The sequence below is a fragment of the Neophocaena asiaeorientalis genome, unplaced genomic scaffold (assembly GCF_003031525.2).
Source record: "Neophocaena asiaeorientalis asiaeorientalis breed wild unplaced genomic scaffold, Neophocaena_asiaeorientalis_V1.1 scaffold147, whole genome shotgun sequence".
NCBI lineage: Eukaryota > Metazoa > Chordata > Mammalia > Artiodactyla > Phocoenidae > Neophocaena > Neophocaena asiaeorientalis.
Window position 1 is genome coordinate 8777069 of NW_020173758.1, and position 24116 is coordinate 8801184.

The 24116-nt window shown below is 35.6% G+C and overlaps 1 protein-coding gene and 1 long non-coding RNA gene across 8 annotated transcripts in view; one reads left to right on the forward strand and one right to left on the reverse strand.

Moving 5' to 3' along the window:
• Positions 1-839: 839 nt before the first annotated feature.
• Positions 840-14999, reverse strand: LOC112403634 (uncharacterized). Its single transcript, XR_003003949.1, has 3 exons — positions 14914-14999; positions 2360-2461; positions 840-889 (listed from the first exon to the last, which is right to left on the reverse strand). It is a non-coding gene; the product is annotated as an uncharacterized LOC112403634 (long non-coding RNA).
• Positions 15000-15052: 53 nt separating this feature from the next.
• RNPC3 (RNA binding region (RNP1, RRM) containing 3) overlaps positions 15053-24116 on the forward strand; it is a 62747-nt gene continuing 53683 nt past the window's right edge. For 5 of the 7 annotated variants that reach the window (XR_003003946.1, XR_003003947.1, XR_003003948.1 and 2 more), the window contains exons 1-6: positions 15053-15345; positions 16463-16510; positions 20860-20978; positions 21837-21920; positions 22337-22448; positions 23552-23620. Coding sequence is in view for 4 of the 7 variants with exons in the window: in XM_024751217.1 (XP_024606985.1) it covers positions 15154-15345; positions 16463-16510; positions 20860-20978; positions 21837-21920; positions 22337-22448; positions 23552-23620 (624 nt within the window). In the remaining 3 variants the exon portion in view is untranslated. The remainder of the gene's footprint in view (positions 15346-16462; positions 16511-20859; positions 20979-21836; positions 21921-22336; positions 22449-23551; positions 23621-24116) is intronic. The other 2 variants (XM_024751221.1, XM_024751220.1) reach the window with 2 other exon arrangements.

The window sequence follows — 24116 nt, forward strand, 5'->3', positions numbered from 1 at the left end:
TGCCCATACTCACCTCAATCACTTCTGCTATTCCAGATAAATAAATTGTCCACAGTAAATTGACTGTCTTTGATCTCCACCCCTGCTTCCCAACCCCTACACCTACTGGAAGAGCCACCAATGTTAGTCTTACATCAGGCTTATTCAAAACGCAAGGAGGCAGTAAGTAGCCTGTTCTGTTTCTCCCCTCCTCTCACTCCCCGTCTCCTTTCCTCTGCTTCCCTCCTCTCCCCTCTTCTCTTTGGCAGCCTCTAAGCCCAGGGACTTGGGATCACTGGCTCTGGAGAGATATGTTTGACATGTAATACCTTACACAGAAAGGAATGCAGACATGACAACTGGCCCAGTCAGGCAAGGGCAATAATAGCACCAAACTCTTAAGATGGTCATTCCTAGACAGGAGAGTGCAGAGGGTAAAATTTCTGATTTCTTACTCAATGCGCAAGCACATTAACATACATATATTTTGTAATTTTTAAAAATATGTAAAAATGTAGGCCATCTAATTGCAATAACTCAGATGAACAGGATATGCATATTTATGATACACATGTCAAATACAGTATTACCAATGGCACAAACAAGACAGAAATTTATTCTCACACAAGTTAAAGGCCCATGCTGGTATGGCAGTTGTACTATACAGATTAATCACAGGGTCAGCTTCCTTCTATCTTGTGGTTTGCCCACATATAGGTTCCTAGATGACTCACTACCACCTATACAAGAGTAAAGAGGAAAGAGGGAAGGAAAGATATTTCCCTTTTCTCTAAGGGTATTACTTACAGGAGGCAGAGATTATGTCTGTTTACATGCCATTGCCCAGTACACAAACATACCTTGCTTGAAGGGAGACTGGGAATCTTTAGTCTAGATGACCTTATCGGTACTATAAGAAGAAGGAAAATGGATAATAGGACGTAAATAACCAGCAGTGTTGACCACATATCTAAACATTAGCTTAATTATATACATGTGTATATATATATATAATTATATATATGTTATTTATATTATTTATATATAATTATATTATTTATATATATAATATATAATTATGTATTTTATATTATATATAAATATATATAAATTATATATAAATATATAATATAAATTATATATATATATAATTAGGAGCTTTGCTTTAGCCTAATTATCCTTTTCACAATGGTCAAAAGATACAAGTAAAAAAATATATATATGCATGTGTGTATTTGTGCATATATACATATATACGTATCTAGAAGAAAAAATAGTATGATTCATAGCTTGAAATTAAGTAAAATTATAAATACTCATCTGCTATTATGGTGATATAATATAACTCTGTCAATAAGAATTTGCTTTATGTCATGAGGCATACTAGATTCATTTTGATTGATTTTGAAAATTTATAAGCACTAGAAAATTTCTCTGTGGGTATAAAATAAACTGTGAGGTTTATTCATTAACTATTCACATGAAAAAATCTCTTCATAAATAAGTACCAACCATTGCCACAATTGGGCTTGTAACAAACCATCCCACAACCCTGATCTACAAAATAACAATCATTTATTCTTGCTCACACATCTGTGTGCTGGCTGGAAGTTGGCTGACTTAAACTGAACTTGGCTCCAAGCTATAAGTTAGGTCCAAGTCCGCTCCATATGTCTTTCTTGGATCAGTGGGACTAGTGGGCTACCTGGGACATGTTCTTCATGTGACAATAACAGAAGCACAAGAGGGCAAACTCAACTGCTGCATTATTTTTTTAGGCCTCACTGTGTCATGTGTGCTTAACAGTTCATTGGCATTGCTAGTCAAGTGGTCATGACCAAAATTAAGGGCTGATGAAATACATTCTGCCCACCTTGAGATATGGCAAGGGTGTGGCTATATATTACTATTAATAGGAGGCAAAAATTGGGACCACTCAATCAATCTACCATAAGATGTTATTTTGTACCATTCCAAAGTGGATGTAATTTCACTTTGTGTATTAGACTTATTTCTATAAACTAATTCGTTTATTAAATCCTTACTTGACTGCTATTATATATGAGGCACAGACTTCTTTCAAAAACAATTGAAGATACATCTCCTGCTTTATAGAAAATCAGTCTGGTGAAATATTATAACAAAATCAACAGAATTATAGCATAATGTGGTAAGTTCAGTGATAAAGATATGGAGAGGATAATACACAAACATGAGGAGAGGCATCTCTTTCAGCCTAGAGAAAAGGGAAGAGTATTGAGAAGATTTCCTGGAAGAGATGTTTTAAAAAGCCCTGGGGAAAACAAGGGAATTAAATTCTATCAGTTATCTTTTGATGTATTAAAACTTCCCAGAAAACTCTCAGAGGAATTTTACTCACGTCTTTGGGTTTGCTGGGGTGGTTCTGCTTACGTATTCTCCATTCTCCGTTTGGAGCCAGTAGCTAGCCAGGGTATATTCTTCTCATGGTGATGGCAAAGAGCTAGAGAGACAGCATAAACACATGGTGTTCCACCTTCTAAAATTCCATTGTCGAAAGCAAGTCACATGAGTGAGCTCAACATCGAGGGGTAGGGAAGGAAGTGTACTCCTTTTTTGTGTGTGCTGGTAGAAATTGAGAGGTTGCAGGGCAAATGATTACAGGGAGGGGGGAAAGAACTGAAGCAAATAATTCAACCTACCAGACAAGTAAAAAACTCACCCCAAACCCAATTTCCTATAAATACTGACCTAGCTAGCTAGCTATCTTACAATAAATAAAAAAATAAATATATAAAAGACATAAATACATAAAAATAGGTATTTAGTCCATATCATGTGATTTAGTCCATATGATGTGATAGGCACTATATGTTTGGACATTAATAAATATTTATTATTAATATGCACCACACTAATTCCTACAGCATTGGGAATTCTCATTGATTCCATGGTCCATAATGATAACAATGATAACATTGATTTAATATTTAGTTATAATTTTTATATCATTTTTCTATATTTTCACAGAATTAATTTGTAAGATAAATATATAGATACATCAATTAAAACTTTTATTAGGGCTTCCCAGATGGCGCAGTTGTTGAGAGTCCGCCTGCCGATGCAGGGGACACGGGTTCGTGCCCCGGTCCGGGAGGATCCCACATGACACAGAGCATCTGGGCCCGTGAGCCACGGCTGCTGGGCCTGCGCGTCCGGAGCCTGTGCGGGAGAGGCCACAACGGTGAGAGGCCTGCATACCGCGAAAAAAAAAATTATTAAATTCTCAGGACAAATTTTCATAGTGTTTTTTTTTAAATTTTGTTAAACATAGTATTCTAGGACTCAATTTTGTAAATTGGCTTTATTAAAGTGAAGTACAGTGACCATTAACAGCTAGCATGCATTGAGCTCTTACAGGCACTTTACATACATTAATTCATTAAATGCTCACAGAAATTCTTGAGCTTGATATTACAATTATTTTACAGATGAGGTTCAGAGAAGTGAAGTTCCTCACGATCACAAAACTAATAATAAAAGTTTTTCCTTACCCATTTATGCCTATCTGTAGTTTAATATCTTAAACATAAATCTGCTTTTCTTTAATTATCAAATATTTTTGGCAACAATAATCCAGATTTTTTCCTACTAAATTATAATGCCCTTAATTATTTTATTCATTTATTCATTAGATGTTAATTGAGCAGTTACAATGTGCAAGAAATTACCATAGGAATTGGGGACAAAGACATTAAAAGGACGATATAGTCCATTACCCTCATGAATCTTTTAGTCTAAAAGGTTTAACAAACATGCACTGACTGAATGGCTGACTAATGACAGTGGGCCTGCCCATCTTTCCCCTTCAAATTTTGGTTTCTCCACTATTTGCCTGAAAACCACAAAATGGAGATTTTTCAAATTGTTCATAAACTAAAGATATGTATCTGAAATAAGAACTAAATAAATCACCTATAAATAAACTAAATCAATCAGTTAGAATTCTTTTGATTGTGACAGGAAATGCAATAAAGTTGGAAGCTGCAAAAAAGGAGGGGATACTGGCTAACATACAGAAAAAACATACAGTGTTAGATCTATCTTCAGGTCAGAAACAAAACTGCACCAGGATCAATTCTCAGGCTTTACTCCCTTTGGAGGCCCTGATCTTATGCCATGCCCCTCCAATTAACAAAAATGCTTCGCTATTTCCAAGCCACTCATAATCATAACTAGTGTTGAAGAGAGGATCTGCTCTGGCATTCACAGCAAAAGTCTTGAAGTGTACTTTAATTGGACCAGTACTTCTGCTCACCCCTGAAATAAGCTCAGTGACTAGATCAGGATTGCTTCAAGCCAATAAGTTTAGCCCTGAAACAGAGAGGGGTAACTCAACTGAAACCTCATGTCTGAGAAATGCAAGTTCCCTATATGAGTGTTAAGAGACTTTTGCAAATATTTTTTGAGGGGTGGCTAAGCTTTATTTTACATAGAATAGGTTGCCAATTTGCTTCAGTTGAGGTATTACTGAATAATTCTACTGACCACAATCATTCATTTAGCAAATGTTGACTAAATGCCAGACTTCTATTAGTTAGGTATACCATAAAATTACCCAGAAGAGAATAAGATATTGGTTTTGATCTTAAAAAATATATATTTTCTCTGACTTAATAAACTGTAATAAACAATCTAGATAAAACTATCTAAAAGTATCTATTGATAAAAATAAATAAATCTTTTTAAAACTTGATAGGATAGAAGCAGAAGAAATCTTTAAGTTAGTCTTTCCTTTTTTCTATAAGTGGAGAAAAATTACCTGGACTTTTGATTATAAAAATGTAAAGCAAAGGTTTTATTCCGGAATGAAAAGTTTAAAAAGAGGTGCTGTATTAATGTTTATTGTTTCCTTCATGAAAATGGATCTTTGCTAAACTTGGATTAAGACAATGTTTCTCTGAAAACTATTTGGGGAAGATGTGATATCCATGTGTCTGCCTATCCTTATTCAAACAGTTACTCATAAGGGATAGATAAAACCAAGACACTAGATAAAGGCAAGAAGGAAAAAATTGACCTCAAGCACATGGGGCAGGACCAGGAGTTCTGCAGTCCAACCTGGATAATTCACCTGTAACTTCCTCACATGTTATTATTCCACACTGGGAAACTTAACAACGTAGAATGATCATTGTCAGACAATGTTTTAGTTTGGGAGTGAGGCGTTAGGTTCATGGGTGTTCATTTTATTATTATTAGGCTGTAAAACATTTATGTCACATATATTCTTTCATATCCATCTAATACTGTATTTTAAGATACAATAAAGGCAAATAATAAAGAAATTGGTAAAATCAATGCATTGGGATCCTATAAAACATGATTTGAAGAACAATGTATAATCACACAAAAATAAGTCTGCAACACATTACTAAAAATTACAAACTCATATGAATCATAATATTCAAGTTTTACAAATACATGTGTATAATATAGGTAGATAAAGGAGTAGAGGGAATTATACAAAAATGCTAATATAAATTATTAATAGTTGGTGGGGTTACACGTTTTCTTTCTTTCATTTGCAAATCAGTATAGAGTTTCAACAATAAATATATACTACTTTTGGAAAATACTAATATATTAATCTGAACTAAGTTATAGTTGTTTTTAAAATGTAAGTTCTTAGATTGACTAAATCTAAGATATTTATAAGACAATAATATATTTGGAAAATTTACTTGGAGGATGCCTTCTCACTAAAATAGGTCAACTCATAAATCCTCTCTTAAGTTGAATGTAAAACAGTTTTATGAGTCTGGTTTGCAAGAGAAGTTGGGAATGGGGTAGAGGGAATAGAGAGGAGGTCTAAGTCAACGCAAGACTTGGAATTTATACTGTTAAGTCTTCCCAAGGTATAGGAAATCACCATCACTGAATGTTTTTTTCCACTTTGAACCATTTAACCTGAGAAAGACTATCAGTATATCTGAACCTCTACCAACATTGCTAATTGTTGCTAACGAAGATCTGGGTTAACTTGGAAAAAAATGTTAACAATTAAATAATTTATATTCTTTTCATTTTAAGTCATTCTAGTCAAGTAGAGAATTAAGCAATAATTACCTTTCTTACTAAGTAGAGAGAAGGAAGGAAAAAATCTTTCCTTTAGCAGTTGAAAGAAAATTAACAAAATTTCTGTCTTTTGGCCAATAATATGTCACATAAAGGCACAAAGGGAAAATATTATAAAGAAATAAATTATTATTTATAATTATTATTTATAAGTTTTTACAAAAGTCAACTTTTTTCAGTAGTCAATTTTTTCAAAAAATAAACAAGAAAATAATATACTGTCTAAATATTACTATAATGAAAACTTTTTCTACTGTCTCAAAGTACTATTATTCATTTTTACATGTCCACATTTTGGTAAATTTAATTTACCAAAGAATCTGCATACATTTAATCAATTAATTAATTGATATTTATAAAATTAATTTCCAGAATTCCCCCCAAAATTGATCGTTCAGAAGTTGACTATCTAATTTGTAGGCTTTCAATACTTTCTTTTCTACCAGGTCCTTATTGATAATTTTGCTCAACAAAGGTAAAGTTAGACAAGCATAATAGCATTGAACCTAACTTGTTCTTTCCCCAAGATGGTACACTAACTGGAAGAGATCAAAAATGGTATTGGGAAAACTAGACAGCTACATGCAAAAGAATCAAACTGGACTACTTTCTTGCACCATGTATAAAAAGAAACTCAAAATAGATTAAAGACTTAAACGTAAGACCAGAAATCATAAAACTCTTAGAAGAAAACATAGGTGGTATGTTCTTTGACATGTTTTAGCAATATTTTTTGGATATGTCTTCTCAGGCAAGGGCAACACAAGCAAAAATAAACAATGGAAATACATCAAACTAAAAATCTTTTGCACAGCGAAGGAAACTATCAACAAAATGAAAAGGTAACCTACTGAATGGGAGAAGATATTTGCAAACAATATATCTGATAAGAGGTTAATATACAAGATATAAAAAAAACTTATCAAAAAAAAAACCCAATTAAAAAATGGGCAGAGGACCTGAGAAGACATGGAGATGACCAAAAGACATACGAAAAAATGTTCAACATCACTAATCATCAGGGAAATGCAAATCAAAGCCACAATGAGATATCACTTTGCACGTGTCAAAATGGTTATTACCAATAACAAGTGTTGGCCAGAATGTGGAGAAAAAGGAATCCTTGAAATTGATGGTGGGAATGCAAATTGGTGCAGGCACTATGGAAAACAGTATGAAGTTTCCTCAGAAAATTAAAAATAGAACTATTATACGATCCAGCAATTCTACTTCTGGGTATTTACCCAAAGAAAAAGAAAACACTAATGCAAAAAGATATATGCAAGCCTACGTTTACTGCATAATTATTCACAATAGCCAATATATGGCAGCAACCTAAGTCCCATCAACAGATGAAGGAATAAAGAAGCTGTGATACACACACACACACACACACACACACACACAATGGAAAATTACTGAGTCATAAAAGAATGAAATCTTGCCATTTGCAACACACGGATGTACCTAGAGGGCATTATGCTAAGTGAAATAAGCCAGACAGAGAAAGACAAACACTGTATAATTTTACTTATTGTGGATTCTAAAAAGCAAAACAAATAAACAAACATAACAAAACAGAAACAGAGTCATAGATACAGAGGACAAATAGGTAGGTGCCAGAGGGGAGAGGGGTGGTGAGATGAATGAAATAGGTGAGGAAAATTAAGAGGTATAAAGTTCCAGTTACAAAATAAATGAGTCACAGGGATGAAAGGTAACATTGTGGGGAATATAGTCATAATAATATAACATCTTTGTATGGTGACAGATGGCAACTAGACTTATTGTGGTGATCATTTCGCAATGTATAGAAATATCAAATCACTGTGCTGTGCACCAGGAACTAACATGGTGTCGGATGTCAATTATACTTCAACAAAAGAACAAACTCATAGAAAAATGATCAGATTTTTGGTTACCAACAGCAGGGGGTTGAGGAAGGGGGAATTGAATGAAGGTGGTTAAAAGATACAAACTTCCAGTTATAAGATAAATAAGTGTACTAGGGATGTAACGTTCAACATGATGAATATAATTAACACTGATGTATGTTATATATGAAAGTTGCTAAGAGAGTAAATTCTAAGAGTTTTTATCACAAGAAAAAAAGTTTTTTTTCTTTTTCTTTTATTTTGTACCTATATGAGATGATGGATGGTCACTAAACTTATTGTGGTAATGATTTCATGAAGTATGTAATTCAATTCATTATGTTGTATACCTTAAACTTATACAGAACTGTACGTCAATTATATCTTAATAACACTCGGAGAAAAAAATAATAAATTTATATACTTAAAAAAGACCTGTGCTTCCCATGAATGTTGAGTGACCAATAATCAGAAAAAAAAATAAATAAATGAAAGACTTGTTCAAGAATGAGGACTAGAGGATATAAGATATAGAGAAACTTATGTCCCAGCCAAAATCATAAGATTTTGAAAACAGCAGGTAAAGGGTTTGAGTTTGAAAAAATTAGGGAACTCTTGTTAATAATGAATAGTATAAGAGACCTTTTTAAACATTGTTTTTAACAGAAATTATGAATATAATAAGAGGTCAGTGGAATGACAGAAATGCTAAAATGCATTATTATGCAAAAGATGAGCTAGTCAGAAGGGTTAGCTAGTCATGAAGCAGAATAAAAACAGGCAATTTTTATTTTATGCTTAAACTTTCATCTTCCTATATCATCTCACCAACATAAGAAACACATATGTGACATTTCCCCCTACCTTGCACCCTCATTCTTCAGTTTGATGGTTTAACGCAAACACTTGCCTTGCCTAGGACAAGCTTGCCATCTAGTGACAATGACTTGTAACTACAGAATATGGGAACGCACTTAGTGCACACAAACATGCATGCTTTGCCTCAAAACTTCAACCATTCTTTTTTTCTCCCCAATAAACATTTATACAGCTCCTATTATGAGCTGGGATGTGGAGATACAATGATTGGAAAAAATTAATGTGGTTCCTAAAACTGTAGTGGGAAAGATAGAAATTATTCAAATAATCACCAATTAAATATAAAAATAACAAATATAACCACTTCTATAGCACCGACTCTGTGCAGAATAATTCATTTAATACTTATAACAATTCTATGATAAAGACATTATCTTCATTTTACATATCAGAAAACTGAAGAAGAGAGGTTAAGTAACTTCCCCTAGGTGTGAGAATAGAGCAGGATTATAAAACTTAAGACTGTTTCACTCCCAAATCTGTGCTTTTAATTGCCTCTGAATGTAAAACTGAAACTGTGATATATGCAAGCAAGATAATATTAGGACTGGACAACATTCAATCATTCAACAAATATTTACCAAACTCCTACAATGTACCAGATACTATGTTTGGCCTGTAGATAAAGAAGCAAATAAAACAAAGACAAGATAGACACTCTAATGTCATGGAGCTTATATTATAAACACATACAGGCATGCACACACAAACATAAGAATTAATATATAATTTCTAGGCTGTTATATGCCAAGAAATTAATAAGGCAAGTAAGTGATTAGTGATGGGTAGGTGAAGAGGCATGCTATTTCCAGAGCAGTGGCAAAGTCCTCTCTGAGGAAATCTGTAGTGAATCCACTACAGATTTCCTTAGAGAAGGGTATAAGCTTAGAAGTGAGATTAGTATTTTAATTGGACTGAATGATGATAAATAATGGTTTGTTTTTAAAATCAAAATGAGTAGGAAAGTTAAGGAACAGGTCAGGGAAGGGAGATCCAATAAAACATGTTTGAAGCTGTAAAATATACATATACTTGTTGCTGTGATTTATATTTTGAAGAAATTGAAGGTAAAATTTATTTAGAACTGTGTTATGTCACTGAACTGGGATTACGGTAGATTTACATGTTATGAGCAGATGTCAGTACCCACATATTCATAATACAAAGATAGATGATTATATCAGCCAAAGGTTTTGCAAAAATAGATCATTTTTTGTTTGTTTGTTTTTTGTTTTGCGGTACGCGGGCCTCTCACTGTTGTGGCCTCTCCCGTTGCGGAGCACAGGCTCCCGATGCGCAGGCTCAGCGGCCATGGCTCATGGACCAAGCCGCTCTGCGGCATGTGGGATCCTCCAGGACTGGGGCACAAACCCGTGTCCCCTGCATCGGCAGGTGGACTCTCAACCACTGCGCCACCAGGGAAGCCCTAAACAAATATTAAGGATTATTTTTCTGAAAGCTGATGACAAAAATTTCATGGCTATGTAAATTGTTTATTTTATACAGGGAGTAAATCTACAAATGACTATCCATGAGATCCACACATAATCATCACTCAATAAGTAACAGAGAATAATACTGACATTTTGCCTTTGACCAGTATGATAATTTTTCAGTGAACTCATTAGCCTGGTTTCTTAAAGTCATCATGCAAATCAATGAGTATGCAATCGCTAGTTGCCAGCAGGATATATTTTAGTTTTTTGTGAGTAATATTAATTTACATGTTTTAACATTCAGTGACTACTAATCTACTTCTAAGGCACTATGTTAATCCTTGGAGGATACAGAGATGAATACAGCAATTCCTATCTCCAAGGAGCTTACCAGTAATAAGGAAACTATATACACACTCAAATTTATATATGATGATTTCTAGTATAAAAATAAATGTAACGAAGACATAAATTCTGCCTTGAGAAAAGGAAAAGTCTTTGATAGTGGTTGTATTAAACTACAAAGTTTTGGGGTGATTTGTTACACAGCAATAGACAACAAAAATAATGAAAAATCTAGTTTCCTATGTTTCAGCTGCTGCAACACAGAGAACAGAACAGAAGAGGCAGAGATGGTGTTGACTGACAACGAACAATTTAGTTAAAAGGTAACATTTGAGCACCTGAAGAAAGGGAGCCAGAACGCAGATATCTGTGGGAAAAGCATTTTTTCAAAGTTTTAGCAAGTACTACAAAGATCTGAGTCATGTGTCTGAAGAGTTCAAGAATAGCTAGATTAGTATGTCTATAGTGAAGTGTGAAGGAGGGGGAAAGAATAAATGAAGCCAAAAAAGTAATACATTGGCAGAGCCAGATCATATAAGCTCTTAGAAATCAAAGGAAGAATTTTAGCTTTTAGTCTAAGTGAGAGGAAAAGCCACTGGAGAGTTCTGAGGGTATAATAGAATCACTCTGGCTGTGATAATAAAAACATATTGAGGAATATATTATATATAGTATTACACATGTATAATAAACTAAAAATTTATAAATAAAAATAAATAACAATTACATTTTAATTTATGTATATAATTTTTATACATGAATAAATAAAAATAAAAGTATATTTAATATGTATTATATTTATATTTTATAAAAACAAAATATAAAATATTATATACTTATATGTTAAAATATCATATATTTATTTATACATGTATATATTATATTTATTTATATAGTTATAAAGTATAAATATATATATATAAATAAAAGGATATTTATCATGAGGAATTGGCTCATGTGATTATGGAGCCTGAAAAGTCCCATGATCTGCCATCTGCAAGCTGGAGATCCAGGAAAGCTGGTTGTGTAATTCAGCCTAAGTTTGAAAGCCTGAGAACCAAGGGGAATTCATGGTGTAGAACCCAGTCTGATTGTGGAAGATGAGATGAGATGTCTCAGCCTAATCAGTGAGGCAGGAAAAGAAGGGTGATTCTTCCTTTCTCTACCTTTTGTAGCATTCTGGCCCTCAATGGATATATGATGCCCACCCACATAGGAAAGGGCAATTTACTTTACTGAGTTCAACAGTTCAAATGCTAATCTCATCCAGAAACACTCTCAGAGACACACTCAGAAATAATGTTTAATCTGGGTACCTTGTGGCCAGTCAAATTGACACATAAAATGAACCATCAGAGTGTATTTTTACTGGTGAAAGAATGGGCTTTGCTATGGTAAAAAAATAAAATTAAAAAAATAAAAAGAATTAACCCTAAACTATCAGTGTATTTACATAATAGACATTAATAAAAGTTATTTCTTACTTATGCAAGGTTTGGAGGGGGTCAAGCACTTTTGTAGGGAAGTTGTCATTGATGTGGTGACCAGGTATTCTATGCAGTGTTTACCTCACAGCTCTTTGACCTCAATATGTGGCCTCCAGGATCACTGCTTTCACACCCCCTCTTCTGTACTATAGTCTGGAATAGACACATGTTGTCTTCATAACAGCCCACTGACCAGAATGAATCGCATGGTTGCACCTCACATGGGAGTTGGAAAAAGTAGAGGAATATATGGAATAATTGCTGAACCTTACTGAGTCAGCCCAGGTGGTAGTGCCTCTTAAAAATCAAGGGGTAACAGGAAACAAGGTGGCACCTAGGGATGCTATGAAAAAAATTACTGAGACAATAAGGGCACCAGGAGCTGAGAAAGTTTGGGAACCTCTGGGCTATACCAAGAAAAGGAAATGAGAAAAATGCAACTCAAAGCAGACCACACCCAATTCCACTTAAACATGGCAGAGATGAAAGCAAATTACGTCTTCTTCCTATCCCTCAGGTCAAGCCTTATATGAGGGGAGGGTAAAAAGCGTGACCTTATTAGAGTTTGAAGTTGACATTTCAAATCGACTTAGACTGTTAGTAACTGAAAATGACCAAGACATTATGAAATCTGCCTGAGCTATTGTCAAGAGAAGGATAAGGCGGATTTAATTGAGTACAACTAAAAGTAATTAAGAGAAAATAAAATTCTCTCATGTTCCTATTTCACTGAGCTGTGATATCTCAATTACAGTGAAGACCACTAAACTTATCTTGATGACCCATGTAGCAATTCTTGACCATAGGTGGCAGTGGTAATATTAAAGTTAATCCATTCATGCATTCATTCATTGAACAAATATTTATATATGTCTACTATATGCTAATCATACATAATAATAACTATAAGAGATGCAGGGAAAAGCCTGTAAAGGAGTGTTTAAAGTAGCATGCCCTCTCCAATCAGTTTATCCCTCTACCCTGGGTCTATTTTTGTCTTTTTTCCCTCAAAGCACTTATTTACTCTCCAAAAGGAACTCATTTACTTACTTATCTACATGTTTTAGTCTGTCTTTATTACTACAGTGTAAGTGCCAAGAGAAAAAGTATTACCTTGTTCTTCCTCCTCTCAATTTCTCAACACTGGCATGCCCCATGGATCAATACTGGTCCCCTCTCTCTCTACCTACACTCTTGTACCTTGGATATAAATATTATATGTGTTGATGTTACATATGTATCTAGTGTTGATGTTTCCCCAAAATGCCATAATTACACATCCAACTGCTTACTTGAAACATTGGATACTGAATAGATACTTTAAATTTAATGTGTTCCTTCCTCCCCTACAGTCTCTAATCTAGCTACACTTTAGTTAACTCTTCTCATGCTCAGTAAATAGCATCATCATCCACCTAGATGGTGGACAGTTGGGGTTCAAGCCAAAACCTCAAAATTTATCCTTAATTACTCTTCTTCATCTGCAAGTCTATCAATTCTACTTCCAAAATACATCTCAATTCCACTTCCAAAATACATCTCAATTCCACTTCCAAAATACATCTCAATTCCACTTCCAAAATACATCTCAATTCCTGTTCCTTTTCTCCATGTCTACTGTTACCTAACTATTTCTAGCAGTGTCTTGCCTGGGCTACTGCAATAGCCCAGCTGGTCTTCCTGCTTCTACTCCATTTTTCATACTGCAACCAGAGAAATTTTCATACCTAAAATTTAATCATTACATACATATACACATACACACAGACCTCTACTAAAAATTCTGTCAGTTTCCAATTGCTCTTTGGTTTAATCAAGACTTCAGACTAACCCACAGAGCCCTCATGGTCTGGCTCTATATACATGACATTTTGTGGAGGGGTTCTCCATAGTTTTTCAAGTTTTTATTAATGTCTGTCCCTCCCTTGTTCCCCAACCCGTCTTCCATGGGAGCCAAACTTCGATATGTTGTTTACTGCGACACAGTTACCATCTAATCAAGTAGCAAATAAAAAGAGCAGTTAAGAGGCACCTTGGGCCTCCAGACTGTAGTAGCTGCACCTAAAATAATACCTCTATCCAGAATCCTCAATGCCCTCTTTGTATGGAATAAGGAAGACTTCTCTGCCTCGCTCCATTCAGAAACGGGTTAGAATAGTGTAAAGGCCAGTCACACGAGCAAGGTCAAATCCCAGTTCGGTCATTTAATAGCTGTGTGACTTACACCTCCCTGTATTGTACATCAGCGTGCTCAACTGTAAAATGGGGAGGAGTACCTACACCTTAGAGTTGTTGATGGGGTTTATATTAGGGCATCTCTTCCTAGAGGCCGCTAATTCCGTGAAAAGGAACCACGGCCAGACCGTTATCACGCTGCTGCTACGTGTCCGATGATTCAAGAAAACAAGTGTCTGTCTCAACTTTTTGTTCCTTAAAACTGAGCTCGCCTGCCTACGTGAAGGCTACTGAGCCAAAGAAAGAATGTGCAATCTTTAGGCATTATCATCCCAAATGTAGACACAGACCCGGTATTCCCACACCAAGTCCCAGCCAGCCAATCAGACGCACTTTGCAATCTGCCAGGATTAGAAACCCGGCTATAGCAACTCCAGACCTCCCTGGCGCCACGCCCAGACCCGCTCCCAGCTAGCACATGCGCAGCAGTGACTCCTTCTGTCCTTGGGGTTACTTCCTCTTTCGTGAACGCGGCTTAAGTCTCTCACGCGTTGACAGTTTTTTTTAAATCCTTACACCTATCTCGGGGGAATTTTTGTTTTTAATGCCGTCATCAACTACCTGGAATTTGAATCATTTTGCTTTCCCATCACCGTGGAACCTTGCCCTTCACTCTGAGGAACGTGTCTCCGAAGAGCTGGCCCCCGTCCGTGGTGCAGGTCTCGCGAGAAGGCGACATCTCTCGCGTTACTTCCTTGTTTCCAGAATCCTTAGCGCGAAGTGGGAAAACACTCATTTAGCTTAGCTTTTTATGATCACTGCGGTTTCTTCAGTGGCTTTTCTGTTGGTTCTCCGTGAGAAATGGCGGCTTCAGAACAGCCTCTGCCAATGTCGAGAGGATGTCAGAGCTCTGCTTCGCTTTCTCCGCCGCGGGGCGACCGAACCCTTCTAGTGAGGCACTTGCCAGCCGAGCTGACCGCTGAGGAGAAAGAGGACTTACTGAAGTATTTCGGGGCGCAGTCCGTGCGCGTCCTGTCCGATAAGGGGCGACTGGTAAGGGCGCGCCAGTCCCGAGCTTCCGGGGAAGGCCCTTGGCTGTTGACCTGGGGAGGGGAGTTCTGACAGAAGGAAGAAGACAGAAAAGAGTGAGGGAGATGCGCTTGTGTAGTGGGGGCTTCCCAGTCTTTCCTCCTTCATATCAAAATAGTCCCAAGTCAGATTTTAATTGGCTCCAGCCTAGGTTAGTCGCCGCGCTGCGGAAAAGGGCAAGTGAGAAAGGCAAAGAAGAAAAAATGAAAAGAGAAGCTTAGTTATGTTCCATTTTCCCATCCTGGGAATCTCGAAATTCCGCTGAATTTGGAGGTATTTCTCTTAGGCTCAAGAGTACTCTCAGAAATATGTAACGAAGGACTGTTTAAAAATCTTGGTACTTATAAACCAGCGTTAAGACATTCATCAAAATAGAGGAGAAGCTACAGTAGTCGGTAACTTGAGTAAACTAGTTACAGGATTTCTAAGTTTTTGACGAGGATGTTATTCATAAAAAATTTCCAACGGAATCCTTCAGGGAGCAATATTTTAAGACTGTTCAAAGTCCAACACTGGGATGTACACAATTACTTTATTTTCCTTTATACCTGAAGATGTTTTAGATGAGTTCTCTCCATTAAAATAGCAGTGGTGATGTTAAGTTTCTGCCAGATGGCCTGTGATGGGGCAAACATCAGTGGTTAAAGTCTCCCCAGGTGTTTCTAATAATGCAGCCAGGGTTGAGAAGTAGTGAGTTAGGAGAAAGACCAATTTAAACTTTGCATTTGGCTATATAGATGCGTTATGCATGGAAGATATTTTATATTTTTGGATGGCTTAAGGGTGGTCCTCTGTGTATAGTAGGGGTTTTTAAACTTATGGACTGTCAAACTACTTGAAAATATATGTAAAACATGCTGTGTGTGTGTGCCCCTTTATATGAGAAAGTCTTTCATCTCAAAGAAGTTTGATCCTAAACTGATTCAAAAGCAGTGTACTGAATTTAGTAATCAGTTAAATGATCTGGATTTTCTGTCCTTTTCTGTGATTTTATTAATGTGTCAAATCACTGTCAGCTGGTAAAATATCAGACTTCCTTATGAGAAATTATATTTGATATAATTTGTACCTTCTTTTTCAGAAACATACAGCTTTTGCTACTTTTCCTAATGAAAAAGCAGCTATAAAGGTATGACTTTTTCTTTTCTATTATTAACAATTTTCTGTTATCCAGTTTTAAAAAATGCAGCATAATGTTAAACTATAGTTTTTAAAAGCGAAAGGGTTTGTATTTTCAGAGTTTGCTCCATAGGCTACATTTGGTTTGTCATTTGGCAGATTTTGCCCAATCTTTGGACATAAGACTAGTAGATTAACTGGAACATGAATTAAAATTGAATTGTAATCTCATATGTAATTAAAAGTGACAAATTCAAAAGGATGCAAACATTGATAACTATCTCTGTAACTGTTGCAAGACAAGATGTTTTAAGCATTAAATGGAAAATATATATATTTAAAAAAATCCTAGGGGATCATTTGCAAAGGAGGTGACCTTTGAGGTAGACCTTTAATGATTAGTTAGATTTTGAGAAGAAAACAAAGGGAGTTGGACCTTCTAGGTTTAGAGAACACTAAATAAAGCTGTGGGGCATGGAAAGTTCTAAGTGGAGCAAAAACTAAGGGTTGAAATTGAAATAGGAGTTGGAAGATAGGTTGAGTCTAAATTTGGGTGGAAGGGAGGGAGGGATTGAATTTTGTTTAGTAGTTATTCTTAAGGCACTTGATATATGTGAGCTGACCAGTAATATGGTCAGATCTGTGAAAGACGTCCAGTAGAGTTCATGTAATGGATTGGATATGGAAAAAGATTAGAGTTAGAAAGACCAAATGGAAAGCAAAGACAAAAGAAATGTTATAATGGCTAAGGCAAGAGAAAGGATCTGAATAAGGCAGTAAGAAGACAAAGGAAGAAGTAGATACACATTTGGTAGAGATTGTGTTTTTTGGTCCTGTGATCCTTGTAGATGTAGTGGTTAAGAGAGAGGGAATACTTGGAAATTTTTGGACTGAGTTATTGGGTTATTAACATTAGTTGACAGGGGCAGGATTCAGAGGATGTTTGCAAAGGTAGGTAATGAATTCACATATTATCTATTAATTTTGTGGAGTCTGTGGGCTACTTCTGTGGAAATATTTTAAAAACAATTAAAAATATGGACCTAGAGCTGAGGCAGGGTTAAAAATGGAGTTTCCTCAACAAGGTAAATGGATATGGTTGCCCAAAGGGAGAAGAGCCAGCAAAGAAGACTGGGAGGGAGAAGTTAAAAAGGAAGTAGAACTAGAAAATAAATTCTCATGGATGCAAGAAGAGAGTTTTAAGAAGATAAGATCCTGTGATGACACAAGGTGAAGAACGAACACAGTCTATTAGTAAAGTATTTTTATTGTGAAACTATAGAAATGACCCAAATTCTTATCAATAAGAGGGAAGGATACTTTAAATTGTAGTATATCCATACACTGGACTACAACTCTCAGAGAATGAGCTCAAATGAATATGTATTAATAAGGAATGTAGCCCAGATAGAGTACATGAATAAAGTTGCAAAACATTATATAATATGTAACCTTGGAATTTTGGAAAACTAGTATCAATACTGTGTATGTTAGTTTATGCATAGAACAAAATGTAGCAGAGCTATACACCAAATTGAATAATAAATGTCTTTCTCCAAGGATGGGATTACAGAGGACTTTCACATTATATGTATTAAAGTATAGGAAAAAATTTTTTCAGAAAAGACCTTTTGAAATATAGCATAAAAAGTGTTTAGTAAAATATGGTAATGAAAACCACCTTGTTTTAGAGTCAAGATTAACTTGGAGGAGAGGGCATGGAACCAGTCATTGTCTAACATTAAAACTTAAAAGCCATAACTTTGAAAAGAATGTGTGACATAGATTTTGAGAGGAAGAAACTTAAAGCAATTCAGCTGTATTTCAGATAATCAAAGGCTCATGGATAGTAAGAGGTCTAGGCTGATTTAAGGACTTGAAAATTATTGAAACGTATAGAAACTTGCTTTGTATAATGAAGTTGAATAAGGATGCATAAAGATGGTAGAATAAAATTATAGCCCCTGTTGGAGCAGTGGTTGAGAGTCCGCCTGCCGATGCAGGGGACACGGATTCGTGCCCCGGTCTGGGAAGGTCCCACATGCCGGGGAGCGGCTAGGCCTGTGAGCCATGTCCGCTGAGCCTGCGCGTCGGGAGCCTGTGCTCCACAACGGGAGAGGCCACAACAGTGAAACGCCTGCGTACCGCAAAAAAAAAAAAAAATTATAGTCCCTGTTAAGGCCTAACGTTCCATTTGTTCAAAAAATATTGAGTGCCTGCTATGTGCTAGATACTGCTTTAGGTCTTGGGATATATCAATGAATAAAACACAGATTTATGCCCTCATCGGAGCTCACATTCTCAAAGGGGAGACAGACCATAAATAATAAACTTAATGAGTTTAATATTTTAGAAAGTGATAAATACTATAAAAAAAGAACAGTAGGATCAGGAGTGCTGGGTTGGGAGGATTAAGCTACAGTTAAGGTAGTTATGGTCATATTTGAGCAACACTTTAAAGGAAGTGAAGGAAGTTAGCTAAGGGAATTTTGGGGAAGTGCATTCTAGTAAGAGGAATAGCTGGCATGCGCTAGCTTGTGGCTAAAGCAAAAAAAAAAAATGAGGGGAGATATTGAATTTGAGATCAGAGAAGTAAGAGGGCCATATCATGTAGGTACTGTAAGGACCATAGATGTTACCCTGAGTAAAACTGGGAGCCATTGTAGTATTGTGAGCAAAGCAGTAACATAATTCACCTTATATTTAAAAGTATCACTTTGTGTTGAGAGTAGATGGAAGGCAGGGAAGAGTAGAAACAGGGAAATCTCTTAAAAGGTTACACTGTTAATTCGGTCCAGAGATGATGGTTGCTTGGACCATGATGGTAGCAATGGAAATGGTAGGAAATAGATTCTGGATATATTTTGTAGGTAGAAGCAAACAGGATTTCTCAGTGGCTTGGATATGCAATGTGGGAAAGAGGTGTTAAGGATGGTTCCAAGATTTTTGACATGAGTAAATGAAAGAAGGGGGTTACCATCGGAAGGTTCCAGATGGAGACCATTTGAGGGGGGATGGGGAGAGAAGATTCAATTCCTGAAGTCTTAATTTTAAAATATTTAAAATTAAGAGAAGCTTTCCAGTAGTTTGGATATATGTTCCTGGATTTAAGGACAGAGGTTTGGGCTGAAATTATAAGTTGGGAAATCATCAGCATAGAGATGGTTTTTAAAATTAAGGTGCTGGATTAGATACAGAGGACCAATAATAGACCTCTGGAGCATGACAGCATTAAGAGTTTGAGACGGCATAAGCCACCGTGATTGAGGAGTAGAAACAAATGAGCTGGGAAGAAACCTGTAGGAAATTATAGTGTCTAGACACCAAGTGAAGAACATGTATGAAGGAGGGAGTGGAGCGATTGCGTTAAATGCAGTAAAATGAAGATTGAGAATTGACCATTGTTGTGGCAGTACAGAATTTGTTGTTTATGACAAGCAGTGTCAGTGGACTGATTAAGGCATGAACCTGATTGGAGTGAGTTTGAGACTGGATGGGCAGAGAGGAATTTTAGATAGAGGGCATAGATAATTCTTGAGTTTTACTGCAAGAGTAATTTAAAGCGGAGTGAGGATGGGGGCGGGTGGGCAAGAGTGATAAGTTGGATCAACAGATGAAGAAAAAATATTTTTTAGGATGGGAGAAATCAGACTATGTTTGTATGCTGATGTCGATGATCCAGTAGAGGACAGAAAATTAGCAATGTAGGTAGGAACACACCCTGTACAGTTCCAGAGAGCAGAAGAGAGGCTGGGATTTAGTATACAAGTAAAACAACTAGATTTAAATAAAAACATGGATTGTTAACATGTGATAACAGATAGAAGATAGAATATGTGGATGCAGAAGCTGGTAGATGGGAACTTATGGTAGGAAATCTGAAGTTCTCATCTTGTTGCTTCAGTTTTCTCAAAGTAGGAAGCAGTATCCTAGGCTAAAAGAATGGGACAGGAGTATTGTGAGGTTGAGGAAGAAGGAAAGAGTACAAAATATTGTCTTAGAGATTAGTAGAAAAAATGAACTAATATATTTGACTGTTGCTTCTTTAAGGGTCACCCTCAGATTTGTGGTTGTGAATTTAAAGTGAGACTAGCCCAATTCATTATGTTTGTTTTTCTAACCATTTTCAGCTGCCTGGGTATAGGCAGCATTGTATTTAACCAGATCTTAGTTTTCCTAAGTGATTGGAAGCAGTTGCTTAATAAGTAATGAAGCCTTGGCAGCCTGAGATGAGAAATGGGTAAGAAATAGCCAAGGAAATGTTAAGAGCGTTAACAAAAAACATGTATAAATTATATATGGTCTCTAACAAATAATTTTGGTACAGTTAATAATTTTTTTTTACTCTTCCAACTGAAGGCATTGACAAGACTTCATCAGCTGAAGCTTTTAGGTCATACTTTAGTTGTTGAATTTGCAAAAGAGCAAGATCAGGTTCATTCACCATGTCCTTCTTCAAGCACTGAAAAAAAGAAAAGGTATGTAGATAGGTTTTCGTACATTTTAAAAGTGTTTTTTTTTAACCCATTGTATTGCTCTTGGATTGTTTTCAGACTAGCAGGTAAATAATTTGAAACAGTAAATGGTTATATCTCTCTACTGAATCTAGTACATTAAAGCAATATATTTGTTCATTCCTAATTGTGCATTAGGAACCTGAGTATTGATTTAATATTAGGAATTAATCAATGTGAAGTGGGAAAAGAGTAGGGGGAAAAGCATTCAACTTTAAGTGGAGGGAAGGTAACTAGTATAAAGTCCTTGTGTTAGATATAGCAAGGTGTCATGAATAGGCGTGGCCTGGTATTCGGGTCCCAGCTGTAATTCTTTGTAGTTATATAACCTTTATAAATTTGCTTTACACCAGTGGCTCTCAAAGTATAATCCCTGTACCAGCTGCATCGTCTAGGATCTTGACTGAAAGAAAGATTCTTAGGCCTTAACCTAGTCCTACTGAATCAGAAATTTGGGGTATTGGGGGTGGGGAGGAGGATAGGCCCCAGCAGTCTGAGTTTTAACAGACCCTCATTGATGTACATTGAGGAAATTTGTGTGCCACTGATTTATACCATTGTGAACTTCAGTTTTGGTGGGGCGGGTTTGTCAGTGAGATTTATCATACCTTCTTCATAGGGTTGCTGTGAAGATTAAATGAAAATGTGCCATGCCTTCTATAATATCTGGAATAGATACTCTTTTTTATTGGTGTTTACTTAAGAAATAGTTGAAAGTTTTACTTATGGAACTGTTTTCATAATGCCCTGTTTGTCATTTTTGTATGCAATTTTTCATTCTATTTCTAAAGGTAAGATCAACTTTGATTCTGTATTTCTTAGGTCTGATGATACTGTGGAAGATGATAAAGAAAAGAAAGAACTTGATTGTTTAACCATAGAAAATGGAATTGCACCAAACCATGGGTTAGCATTTTTTGTTTGTATTTCATTGTTCTTTTGGTTTTGTTTTGGATAGGTGGTGTATGTGGTGGATGTGTGTCTATTGCAAATAAGATAATTTTTTAAAGAACATTTTATTATATATCGTGCATATTTTTAATGTGTTGATTAAACATACTGAGCTCTAAGAGTTTGTCACTGAATTTGGTTCCATTAAAATGTTCAAAGTTGTAAGATATTCTCTGATAAGAAATGCCGTATTCTTCTATAATGCAATCAGAAGGCAAGTTTCTTTTTAAATGTAATCAGTTGGATCTGTTAGGAACAGAGTACTCTTACTGAATCATTTGAGCAATTTGTATGTTATTAGGTTACCTAAAATGAGTTATTGATATGAAACTTACTAAAACACAATAAGCATTTTTAAATATGTTTTTTAGGCTGACTTTTCCTCTGAATTCATGCCTCAAGTATATGTACCCACCACCTTCAAGCACAATTCTAGCAAACATAGTAAATGCTTTGGCAAGTGTGCCTAAGTTCTACGTACAGGTAAGTAGAATAAAACGTTCCTCAAAGTAAGTACTTGTACAACCTTATATGTTACTTTTCATGCTAATTCTCAAACTTTTTTTTATAATAGTATTACACTAATTCCTGTAGGGACAATGATGTTTCAGTATTTTAAAGGTGTCTTAGTTTGTGCTGCTATAACTAAGTACCATAGCCTGGGTGGCTTTTAAATAATAAAAAATTATTTTTCACAGTCTAGAGGCTAGAAGTTGGAGATCAGTGTGCCAGCACGGTTAGGTTCTGGTGAGGGCCCTCTTCTGGGTTACAGACGGCCGTTTTCTCTTTGTATCCTCATGTAGCTGAAAGAGGGTGAGAGAGCTCTCTCTTGTGCTTTTTATAAGGGATGCTAATCCCATTTATGGGGGTTCTACCCTTATGACCTAATTACTTCCCAAAGGCCTTATGTCCTAATGCCATCCCATTGTGGATTAGGATTCAACATAAGAATTTTGGAGGGGGACACAAACATTCAGTCCATTGCAAAAGGTAATGAAAAATTACTACATTCAAGTAAAGGCTTTGATAAACTATAGCTTAAAAATACTAACATGTTTAGTATTAATAATACTAATAAACATAAGCTAATTTGGGAAATATAATTTCTGGTAATTCTTTGTTACTTTAGCATACACCTTTTCCTTTCTTAAAGGAAAGGACATAGAGGACCCCTCAGCAAATGCTTGAAAGTACTGACAATAAAACGTACTTTTAAGTACAAAATATAGATGATACTTATCTTCTTTGTTGTACTTCTCTGTGTTTCATGATTTCACAATAATCAAGGGAAAAAAACAGTTCAGTAAATTTTTACGTTGTAAGAACATGACATTTTTAATAATGAGAATAATTGTATTTGTAGAATTGACAAATATTTTAGGAAGGCCAGTCTTCTGAGATACACCAGTGCCTGAGATATACTAGTTTAGCCCTGTCCTGGGATTATAAAGGCAAGAGGTGGTCCTTCCTTTGCACTAAAGTAATGAATAGTGTTATTGCAAAGTTTTTAAGTACATAAAATATCAGATATGCGTTGAATCATCATTTTTCTATTTTATTTTAAATGTTTTACCACTTTTATTAAGGTGCTTCATCTTATGAATAAAATGAATTTGCCCACACCTTTTGGACCAATTACTGCAAGGCCTCCCATGGTAAGAAAGCTCTTAGAATTTTCAAGATTCAAAATTTCTCTTCTTGAGGTGAAATTATTGAGGCTAAATTTTACAAATGTTGTGCCAGTGACCTCTAATGTGTATTGAAAATGAACAAGTGTAAAGTTAACATAATAATAGTCCAGTGGAGAATTGAAAGTGGGAGAAAGCCAGAACATTAAAGAGATGCTTTGGTAATAGAGGCCATCATTTCTGCCAGTGTTGTTGTTCAGGCCTTTGACCTAGGACGTTGTGCTATCCTATAGGATAGTTACATTTAACATACTGAATTGTCTAAAATTTCCATTTTTCTGGTTTTATTTAAAAGGTTGATAATTTTTTATTAGAATTTACTGTGCAGATCTATCAATAATTTCAATGGTAGGCTATGTCTGCTCTTGAATAATTTTAGTTATTATTGGGTTGGCCAAAAAGTGCCTTCAATTTTTAAGTAAAATAAAAGACACATTTTTCATTTTCACCAAGAACTTTATTG